The sequence below is a fragment of the Pseudorasbora parva genome, chromosome 15 (genome assembly GCF_024679245.1).
Source record: "Pseudorasbora parva isolate DD20220531a chromosome 15, ASM2467924v1, whole genome shotgun sequence".
In the NCBI taxonomy this organism is placed as follows: domain Eukaryota; kingdom Metazoa; phylum Chordata; class Actinopteri; order Cypriniformes; family Gobionidae; genus Pseudorasbora; species Pseudorasbora parva.
In genome coordinates, this window is record NC_090186.1 from 7426320 (window position 1) to 7438609 (window position 12290).

A 12290-nucleotide genomic window follows, 5' to 3' on the forward strand; every position below is an offset into this window, starting at 1 on the left:
TGCTGCGGAGCTAACAGAGACTTCCACCATCAGCTGTTTTCTGTTCACCATCAGCTCTGTTTCTGTTCTGTTTTCTGTGTTGGTTGATTGTTTGTAGTATTCTATATTTTTACTTTTTATTCATTTTTTGTGTTATTCCCCCCCCCCCCCCCCTTTGTTGCACTTTGAGATTCTTCGGAATGAAAAGTGCATTATAAATAAAATCTATTATTATTATTATTATTATTATTATTAGCACTGAAGTGAGTGAAGGATGAGGGAAGATCCCGTGAGAATCAACACATGGCTAATTGTAAGAACTGAACTGCAGAATGTGTTGTATCTGACAACAGCATGAAAAAAAAAAAAAAATTTGTGAAATGTGACTAAAAATGTACACATTATTGCACACACAAACTGTAACACACATGAGCATAAGGCCAACCTTTAAGACTTTATTCTTTCTCTTGAAGGTAAGACAAGGTCATTGGTCATCTGCAACAAAATGTGAAAATATTGGAATGGGATGTTTTTGAAATGACAATGAACAGGAGTCTGTTCTGTCTATTCATTAAACCGTTTTAAATGCATGATTTTTTTGATCAGATAGATCTGAAACTCATACGACACACAAAAGGCAAACTATGTCGGACAGAATCTATTCAACGGCCAGAAGTGTGTGTGTTTAGTCCCTTCACACCCCAATGTCAGGTTTGAGCCTGTCAGTGTTGAAGAGTAAGTGAGGGACATCGGAAGGTCTTAGCAGTCTAGTAGACATCACGAACACCTGAGAAAAGAGAAGAAAAAAAATATGACGCACGCGCGGGTCATTCGTTTTGAGGGGATTCTCCATAGCTGTAATGGTTTTTATACCGTACAAACTTTATGTTATGTCCCCTTACACTAACACTAACCCTACCCCTAAACCTACAAATCTCACAAAACTTTTAGCATTTTTACATTTTCAAAAAAAAACCTCATTCTGTATGATTTATAAGCCTGTTTCCTCAATTTAGGTCCCCACAATGACATGAGTCCCCATGAGTCAGTGTGCATTCAGATCCCTACCGGCATAAAAAAAAATACGCACACGCACGCACGCACACACGCACGCACACACGCACACACCCTACAATTTAGGCATACTGTATAAATACACACACTTGTATTAAAACAATCTATAGATTGATCACCGTCTGCTATTTATGTGTGATTGTTCAGCAGCCCACTTCTGTGAGCAGAAACAGCTCTTTTACACCGCACAGCTCTTTTATAACTCAACTGGACTGTTTTTTCCAAACCCTAAGTGCTTCTAACTCAACTTTTAGAACAGCACAATTAATTCAAAAGACTCCAGTCTTTGTTGTTGCATAATTATTTAGAAATCATTCTAATATGCTGATTTGCAACTCATGAAAAAAATCTTATCATCATCAGTGTTGAAAACAGTTGAGCTGCTTGATACATTTGGGCCTGGTTTCAGAGACAGGATTAGGCCGTAGTTCAGTTAGGGCATTTAAGTAGCAAACTAAGTAAACAAACATTACTGGTGTGTATCTGGAGACAAAACAACAGTACTGATATATTTTAAGAAAAGTCAATGCAAGTTACATTCAGTTAAAACAGCTCAGACATGCATTTTAGTCTGGGAGTAGACTTAAGCCTGGTGTGTGTGAATCTGGGGGTTTGTTTTTCAGGATTCTTTGATGACTAAAGTTTGATTTAAAATAGATATATTTAGTAACATTATAAATGCCTTTACTTAATAAAAGTATTAATTTCTTTACAACAAAAAATTCTCCACACACTGTATATGAAAGTGCAGTACATTTCTCTAGACCTCTATGAACAAAAAAACCCAAACAAAAACGAAACAAAATCAAACAAAATAAGAACACTTCTATACCAAAACTTTTATGGGGGTAATTGGTATAAAGGCTAAAGAGCAAACCATGGTTGTTTTACACATCTGTCATGTTTCATACTCTCTATATGTGCAGGTTTTGGCCACAATAATCTGCAAAGTGGACCAAGACAACAGTCAAAAGTCTGGCTCTTGAAGATGATTAGCTTGCGTGTTATTAACCAGGTCTTGAAGATGAATAGAGGAGCACATAACTGCACCGGCTGAAGCATGCGCTGAGGTAAGGACATGCTTTGTATTCTACGGTGAAAGATGATGATGATTTGGCTCATCTGAGACCTTCGTTTTGAAAATCAATTCAAAAGGGCTTTACAGAACGCTCTGTCCTTTTCTCTCCCCTGGACATCTTACAGTGCCCTCCACTAATATTGGCGCACTTGGTAGAAATGAGCAAAAATACATCTGCAATGAAAAATGAACACAATTCTGACCCTTTATTAAAGAAAACAATTGAAAGTGGGGGTAAACTCACATTATGAAGAAAAAAAATCCAATGCACAATTATTGGCACCCCTATGAGTAAAATATCTATGAAGTATCTTCCCTTTCATATTTATGTTTTTTAGCACACTATAAGGTGACTAGGAGCACAAATTTTGTCCAGTCATGACTTCCTGTCCCACGGAGTATGAAGGAATGGGCTCTGATCTACAAACTCATCGGGCGTTACAGAAGAATACTCAGAGCTGATATCTTTGGAGAAGGACATTGCAATAATTGGGTCCCACTAATTGTGGCCAACATGAACTAGAGAACAACATTTATTACATAATGAGACACTTTCAACAGTTTTACTTCACTAAGGTTATCAAAAGGCTAAACAATGCAGATTTGAAACCAAGGGTGCCAATATTAGTGGAGGGCACTGTAAGTTAGTCATGTTTGGTGCGCCTTCACTCAGTATACGACACCCTCAATCCCCATCTGTGTGTTTCTGTCACAGTGCGATGTGGGCCTGGATCAGGCTATCTGTTCTATAAGAGTCCACTCTATGCTTTTATTATGTTTGGTTTATTCATGACAACTTTGATCAACAAAACTCCTTTCATACTGACTCGACCCAGTTTTCATTTCTATTAATTCACGAGTGCAGGTACACACACTCTAATCAAGTCTGAGGAAATGATACAGAAAAAGAGAGGCAGAGAGAGACAGAGAAAAACAGGATGAGAAAGAGATATGAGGGGTTCTTTAAATATTCCCAAGAGAGATGACAAAAATACATTAACAACACAAACACAATGGTAAAGGTCATGATTAGTGCTTTTTTCATTTATGGTGCATTTTGTTGCATGTGGTGCATCATATGTATTATTTCAACAACAGAAAAAAACAGAAAAGACATGTTAACCAGGTGAGAGATGTTATATATTTAATTTAAAATACTGTTAAAACGTTTGGGGTCTGAACGATTTTTAAAATGTTTTTGAAAAGAAGTCTCTTATGTTCATCAAGTGAGCATTTATTTAATACAAACTACACTTAAAAAGTAGATTACATTTTATTTTAAAGGGTTAGTTCACCCAAAAATGGAAAATATGTAATTAATTCCTCACCCTAATGTTGTTCCACATCCGTAAAACCTCCGTTCATCTTCAGAACACAGTTTAAGATATTTTATATTTAGTCTGAGAGCGTATGCAAGTGTCGGCACACTATATTGTCCATGTAGCCTGACGTGGTCAAACTCAATTCTAGTCAGAATATGAGTCTGAACCTGCTCCAGAGAACAGCTCTTTTATAACTCAACTGGACTGTTTTTTCCAAACCCTGAGTGCTTCTAACTCAACTTTCAGAATAGCACAATTAATTCAAAAGACTCCAGTCTTTTTTGTTGCATAATTATTTAGAAATCATTCTAATATGCTGATTTGTTGCTCATGAAAAAAATCATATAATCATCAGTGTTGAAAAGAGTTGTGCTGCTTGATACATGTAGGGGTGTAACCCCGGCATCCTGGCCAAATTTTCCCATTGGCCCCTGTCCATCATGGCCTCCTAATAATCCCCCTCTCCTGATTGGCTTCATCACTCGGTCTCCTCTCCACCAATCAGCTAGTGTGTGGTGAGCGTTCTGGCGCAATATGGCTGCTGTCGCATCATCCAGGTGGATGCTGCACATTGGTGGTGGTTGAGGAGATTACCCCCTTCAATGTAAAGCGCTTTTAGTGCCTTGAAAAGCGCTATATAAATCGAACGCATTATTATTATTATTATTATTATACATTTGGGCCTGGTCTCAGAGACAGGATTAGTTCAGTTAGGGCATTTAAGTTGCTTTTATAAATGTACATTTGTTTTCTATGTCCGCAGGTTGAAGCAACTGTTATAGACCCATGAGTGCGAATTTTAGCAGGCAACCTTGCCAAAATAACACACATTTTACCCTCTCCACCATTTTTTTCATTATTATTATTACCTTTCTTGACACGGACAGTATACTGTACATACATTTTCAATGAAGGAACAGAAAGCTCTCGGACAAATTATAAAATATCTTAAACTGTGTTCTGAAGATCAATTTCATTTTTGGGTGAACTAACCCTTTAAGGTGTCATTGTAACAGTGTTACAAATTATACAAGTACTGAGTAATATCAAGTATAAATACATGTACTTACTTTAGGGACAAGGTTAGGATTAGGATTTGGTTTAGGGTTCCTTGCATTATGCATAATGTATAAGTCATTAAGGCTGCCTGAATTCAGAAAAGTAGGAAAGAAATTACTGATAAAACAAAAAAACAAAACAAAACCTTACTGACCCCCAAAGTTTTGAATGGTATACTGTAATATATAACGCCGATTTCAAAAACAAAGCTTCGAACCGTTATGAATCAGCGTATCGATTCATGATTCGCGTGTCAAACCGCCAAACTGCTGAAATCAAGTGACTTTGGCGATCCGAATCATGAATCAATACGCTGATTCATAACTTTGTTTTGAAATCAGCCCATCACAATACAAGTCGTTATTTATTTTTTTGCGTACAAAAAGTATTCTCGTCACTTCATAAAATGATTGTAGAGCCGCTGTAGTGAGATGGGCTTTGTAACGACGTCTTAAGCCTTTATGGGTCTTGAGAGAGGAAATGACATTGGTGTCAATGAAGGCCTGTCTGAGCCATCAGATTTCAACAAAAATATCTTCATTTGTGTTCTGAAGATAAACGGAGGTCTTATGGGTGTCGAATGACAGGAGGGTAAGTAATTAATGACAGAATTTAAATTTTTGGGTGAACTAACCCTTTAAAAAGGGTGCGACTTCTCACCTGAGTGCCTGACTTGTGGCTAGAGACAACTTCATGAATGAGGCGGAGCTCTGATGGTGTGACCCCGCCCACCAGGAAGAGAAACAAGAGAGGATGATCACTTGGGTGGGGTCGGTTGACCTGTAGGGAAAGAGGAACATCAAACATAACATAAGCAGGAACTAAACAATAACCATATTGTTTTCAGCTTTTTGTTTTCGGCTGAAGTTTTAACTAAGCTGATTGGTAAATGCATGTAATACAAACACTGACTGCTTGGTATAAAAGATTTCAAACCAAGGGTCTTAAAAACTTTGGGTCAAGCTTTAAATGTGGAGCATAACAGAGTTACAGATCTATTTAATTCAAGATATTCGTTTGCATTCAACTAATCACCTAAATCAACTGTACTGTTTTATGTATTGGCTTTTGAACACAGTAGCTCCATGATCAATACCTCCTGCTCCATCTGAGTTCCACTAGTCAATCTATTATTTTTTATTCAAATGTAGATTTCCTTTTAAAGGGGTCCTATTATGCCCCTTTTTACAAGATGTAAAATAAGTCTTGAATGTGAAGTTGTCTCAAAATAGCCCACGTATAATTTCAGTAGCATGTTAAAATAGTCACTTTTTGAGGGTGACGCGTTTATGTGTGTCCCTTTAAATGCAAAAGAGCTGCTACTCCCAGCCCGCTTTCTAGAAGAGGGCGGAGCTTCAGAAGCTCATGTTAGCAGCTCCGATTATCTCACGCTGACACACACTGAAAATGTCAAACTGTTCAGCCTTTGGAGTCAAAATGGAGTCAGGCAATGATGGAGCGACTTGAGAAGAAGTGACAACATGTAGAATGCAACAGGACGTTTCTGAATGGTTATTTGAATTTATAAATAATTTATGAATTTATGTAGGTGATGTGGAGTTAACTGGTTCTTCAAGTCATTGATTAGCAAATTCTGTCATGATAGGAACTGTTGTAAGATCATCTTGCTTTTATGACATGCTATTGCATTTGTGTTATGCACTGTATTGCAATAAAAGATGGATGTGACAGCTTGAGCAGACTCCTAAATGTGCTCTACTACAACTCTCCCTCTTCTCAACCTTTGCTGCGGGTTCCTGTGGATGGGGTTTATGTAAATTTTAGGGTTTGTGATGTCACCAACCCAGGAAAAAGCTTGTTGTTGTAGTCCCTACCAGTCATTTGTTGTAGTCCTAAAAAAAGGAGTTTTGTAAAAGAAAATATCTCCCTTTGCTTTGAACTTTGAGCGTTCTAACTTAGCAGATGTAGTTTATGCTCAAAGAGCAACATTACACACTAGCTAAAGTTAAAAAAGCAAAATCATAATCAAGGACACCTTTAATAATTTTGGTGATGCTGCTTTAAAAAGGTAGCCTAGAAATCTAGACGCACCCTAGCGGCAGCAAATTTAATCTGCCGCGAGTGTCGTCTAGGAACTCTCAATCCCCTTCTGAGCTGTATTCCCCTCACTCTGGACGGGCCAATCACATCGTGTATAGAGTCAGTGGGCCGGGCCATAATGACGACGGCCGAGTTGCGTTTGCGTGCTTCTAGTAAACACAGAAACTGACGAACGGCGGCGGTCTTTCGAATCAGCTTTGACCGTGACTCTGGAAGACTTGGAGTTAAGCGTTTCTCTGAGAAAATAACAAAGAACGGCACTGAAGTCATTCTTAAAAAGGGAAGATGTGTTCGGAGTTTAGCCGACCGGATACGGCGAATGTTTAATCTATCAACTAGCTCTGCTTCACCTTCGTTGCTCTGGTTGGTTGTAGCGCTAGCCTATCGCGTGCAGAGGGAGTTTGAAAGACAACCGTTTATCCGCCCCTCGGATTGAGCTGTCAATGGTGAGTTTCCAGACCAAACATCTTGATGTGCGTCTGGCTTGTCAGGCTAATAAAAATGTGAATTTAGAGACAATCTCAGAAAGGATTTTAGCACACTGGCAATGTGCAGTGCTTGAGCATTTTCCCATTGAAAGCACTGCAGCACCTACAGCCATCAACACTGGTTTTGAAACACATTCACTGCCTTCAACAATACCATTTAAGACTATTACAGTCAGAACAGCAGGAAACAGCCTGGGAGCAACTTCCTTGTTACTATACACACTCACTGTGAAAAAAATTAAATAATATTTGAATACATATTAGACATTCTGGTATTTAGCTTATTTATTTGTTGAATATATGTCAGTGACCATCATTTTTTTAAATATCGGTCTGTCTATATGTGGAGATGGAGTTCTCCAGCCATTGCTTTCCCCCAGCATCTCGCCTGTGATCACTGGGTTTTTAAAATGGCAGTTCAAAATAGATAAGACCTTGTGTTCTGGTCCATTCTAACGTTCACTTTCCATCTGTTTTTGAACATCCCTCAAAAGGTTATGAAACGACCTAATCATCGTAACTACATGGGGCTTTCCTAAGTCAGACCAGTACATTATGCAATTTTGCTCATCCCTAGTGTGTGTGTGTGTATGTTTTGGTTAATTCAGAGCTCAGTTGGCCTGGGTCAAGATTGAACACAGTCACAGCAGGAGCATATCAATCAGAACACACACACACACACACACACACACACACACACCTGGACACACTTTCACACGGACACGCACGCTGTTGCGCACATGCAGATGCTCCGTTTGAGTGAGTTTGACTCACATGGGGAGCTGCTGTCTGTGCCTGGTCCAGTGGACGGAGAGCTGCTCTTGGATTGGCTGATAGAAAAAGTGTGTGGTGAATAATAATCAGGCAATTAGGGATGAATCTCAGGAGTGGGGTTGTACTGCCACATGTAACTCAGGACCAAACCCCGGCATGGACAAACACGTGCAATACAGGCAGAGAGAGAAGGATGAATAGATGAAAAGAAATGCATTTGATAACATGTGCCTTCGGGAAAGCGAACGGGCCTGATGAATGAGTGCAGAGAAAAAATAAAGACAGAGACCTTGATAATTCTTGGAGGATTCTTAAGCTTTTTTTGTCATTTATTCACACACTCCAGACGCACCCTTCAATGATGACATCAGCATTTGAATCAACTGAAGAGCACGTCAAGCCAAGTGTGCCGCGCAAACGAGTGCATTATTAGGAAATATCATACATACTTGTGTTATCAGGTAATACACACTACACTTGCAAAGTTAATAACAACAGCATGAAAAAGCAAGGACAGCCTCACAGGTCTCCCGGAGGGGGCAAGCACACAGCACGTCCATGTGTATCAGTATAAACGTGTTTGCACACATTTTAGAGCGAATAGAGAGAGCAAGAGGATGACTTTCAGGGACAAACATCTCCTGATTAACATATTATTAAGCATCTGAACAACCTTTCATCCAAATGAAACTCACATACTCCCTAAACACATTTAGAAAAATGACATAAACAGTGACACAGAGGGTTCACAGACTTCTTAAGGGCTGGATGGACAGAAAAAGTTTACTGTAGTCATAAGTCCATGACCATGTTCTATTTCAAATCTGATAATATCTGTAAAACTCTGCTAACTGATGTTTATTCACTTCTTCTAATTTATGAGACTAATACCATGTTTATTTCTCCAAACTCACTATGTAACTTCAGGTGTGTGTTTGAAATAACTTAATACTGTGACCTGATGTTGCTTCTTATAATAGATTCAGGCAGAACATTTTGTTAAAAAAATTCTATACTGTAATGTCTATTAGCATTGCATTATAAATATACTTAATAATTCTGAAAATACATGAGATGGCTTGAAGAACACAGATAAACCGCATAACCATATCAAATATATATGTTTTATTATACTGCTCTCTGGAACACTTGATTCTGATTGGTCAGTCGTGACACTCCAAGGTGTGTTTTAGAGTCCAAGGTGTGTGTATAAATGTCGGGCTCCAGAATTAAAAAAGTCCATTAATTTTCAACATAGGAAAAATGATTTTTAATGATAACATATAGAGCTTTAAAGACAGACCTACTGTAAGCAACATGGTTGTTAATCCATGGTTGTCAAACCGATTTATCAATCCATATGTATTGTTACACCCCAATACCCCATTTGGGGGTAAAGATATGAAAAACACTCATCTCTAAATTAATTTAAAGGACTAAAAGTCTTTAGGGACGTTGTTTAGTAAGAAGTGTACAAGAGTTTTTTTTTAATACTTGGATGCATCCATTTCATTTTAAAGGCATACACTTATCAGCAATATAAGATATACCAAAAAAAAAGGTCAAAAAATGAAATCTCAAGACTTTGAGCCTTACCTTCATGAACATGCTAAAGCCGGTCTTGAGAAGGTCAGTGAGCCCCCCCGACATGTGCTCAACATCAGGACATTCACGTCTGTCTGGGTGGAAGATCTCCTCAAGCACCTGCTTAAGCAATGGCCTGTATGATGCCTATACAAATAAAAAACAAAAAAACAGGTTATTGTATGTATCAGAATAATTCTAAAATTTGAGGAATTATGCAAAAAAGAAGAAGAAAATACTGGGAAGAAAGGTCTGTTCTCCCACTCACAAACACTTCTCAGGTACCCTGCAGCGTATGCTGATGTCAAATTGGCTCATTAGTATGCAAAAAGCACAATCTTGATTTTCGAAGAAAGGGCCTGATTTAAGAGAACCGCAAGAGGTACATATTTACAGCTGTAAGTGATATATTTGAACAAAAAATTTAACTAAGCATGCATGCAAAGCATCATTTACTGTGCCAAACAAGAAAACTAATTTGAACTTGCTAAAACACTGTTCTCTTCACAGAGCAATATATAAATACATAAATCAAGAAAAGGGAGATGACCCAGTACTGAACCTTGAGGTACTCCATAGTTATAAAAGATTAAGCTGACCAGTTGTTGTTCTGAGAACTATGACAGATGGCACTGTGGGTAATATTAATAATTTATAGCACTTTGAGATTTTGTTTAATATAAAGTGCATTATAAATAAAATGTATTATTATTATTATTATTATTATTATATTAAACAATGGCTTACAGTTTACAGAGCCATCAACTCAGCATATGTGTTTAATGTATATAATATTATTATTATTTTTACATAACCTCAACATCGCTCTTAAAAAAAAAAAAAAACAAGGTGTCTTTTTCTTTGTTTGATGAAACCCATAATCATTCACAAGCAATGTACTTTGCAACAAAAAGAGCATAGCAAGATGATAGAAAGAAACAAGTGCAATAGTGTGTGCTGCCTTACTGGAAAATTGAAAAATTATATTTCCCATTTTCAGCTACATTTTCCCCATCATTTTGTTCCTGTAATGTTCTGTTTCCCGTTCTATGATGAGTAAATGTAGGAGCAGACAAAAGCAGGTTTAGTGAGGGTTGTTTAGGACAGTTATTATCTGCTGCATATACACCATCAGCATCAGCGGGGGCCAGAAGACTCAGTAATGTGATGATTCATGGTTTCCCTGAATATGAATGTACAGCCTCAGGCCACTCTAAGCAACCTCTACTGTTTAACTCACATTGACGCTGAACTGAAATAAAGCGTTAGTTGCGTTCAACACGGACCCTGATCTCACAGCCTAAGCTATTGACACTGTCTGGATGTTTGATTGTGAAAGTGTGATACAAAAAGGAGGCGCATACATGTTAAACAGATGTGTGTTTGTATTAAAGCAAAAAAAGTAGCAACTCTCATAGCCTACACCATGGGTTCCAAGGGCTGTCAACTGAGTTTAAGTTTTAATAAAATTAACTACAAGATATGTGGATTAACTAACAGAATGAATCACAATTAATTGCATATATATAGCATATACAGAATTCATATACATAGTGGTGGGACAAAACATCGATAGGGCATATCATTTTCCTTCTCCATGCAATGCAAGATTTGATACACTAGCGCTCAACACACGAATAAGGGAAACGTGAACATAAGTTAACTAGCCGAAGAAAAAAAGAGTTTTTAACGGGATAGCAGAGTGAATAAAATAATAGATGCCTCAGCCACATTTAAGTCCGAAGTCTGGAAAACCTGCACTCAATCTATTCACAAGCATTTTGCTTTCATCGTTAGACAGATATTGTGATGTATCATTATAGGATTGTCTAACAATAAATTGATTATTGCAGAATTTCTGTATTGTAAGCCACTTAGTCTCATATCATATCGTTGTGATATGTTGGGTAAGTTACAAAAAAAAAAAAGATTTACTGCATCTTTAATAATGTAAGTATAGATGACTCTACAAATTACTCTCTCCAAAAAGTATTTAATTACTTATTACTTTATAAATCCTATATCAACCTCGATTTTAAACAGAGTAATTCATTTCTTTACTTTTTCAAGGGAAAAGTAATTAAATTAAAGTAATTAATTACTTAGTAACTAGTTACACCCAACACTGGACATCACAAAAAGTGGCTTTAGAAGTAAAAATATAGTTTATTTTCATATCAGTAAATATAAGCTTGGCCCTTTTGTGTTTCGAGTTTGGCAAACCTTTTATTCTTATATTTTGTCTTCAATGCTTTTATATTTATAACATGGTTAAATATATGTCACTCAAACATACACTGTAATTTTTAAAAAAAAGTTTAGTCAACATGAAATGTGAAGTTGACAACTTGGATATTTGAGTTGACTAAACTAAATTGACTGAGTTGACGAAACAACAGTTTTTGTTTACAGTGTATTTGCCCACTCTGTCTCTGGGCAATGACATACACTCGGCAATATGCAATTGTTTTTTGCTAGTTTCAGCCCGATTCATTTTCATGTGCAAATGCACTTGCGCCTATCTGTTCATCCACGGGCGTGGAGGTCTGAAAACGAGGTGTGTTCAGGCGCATTGTTGGCACATTGCTATTGAAACTGAAAACGACTGCGCCATTGACCAATAATTTGGGGTTATTTAAAGTGCGTGTTAGTAATATGCGCCTATAGCCCTGCACACAACACACATACATTGCTTATTACACACATATACTTGTAAAAAATTAATAAATCAGATCTCCAATTGAAACATTTCTAGTTACTGATCACATCTAAATTTTTCCGTTGGCCCAAATTATTTTCAGTTAATTAAATTCCATTGATTCACAGAAATTCAATTTGGCCAACTGAAACATTTAGATGTGATCAGTCACT

The 12290-nt window shown here is 37.4% G+C and overlaps 1 protein-coding gene across 1 annotated transcript in view; it reads right to left on the reverse strand.

The window, feature by feature from the left end:
* Window positions 1-414: 414 nt before the first annotated feature.
* Window positions 415-12290, reverse strand: part of scfd2 (sec1 family domain containing 2) — a 171697-nt gene continuing 159821 nt past the window's right edge. Inside the window, exons 7-9 of the mRNA XM_067416944.1 lie at window positions 9432-9566; window positions 5173-5292; window positions 415-766 (exon numbers count right to left, since the gene is read on the reverse strand). Coding sequence (XP_067273045.1) covers window positions 674-766; window positions 5173-5292; window positions 9432-9566 — 348 coding nt within the window. The 3' untranslated portion in view covers window positions 415-673. The remainder of the gene's footprint in view (window positions 767-5172; window positions 5293-9431; window positions 9567-12290) is intronic.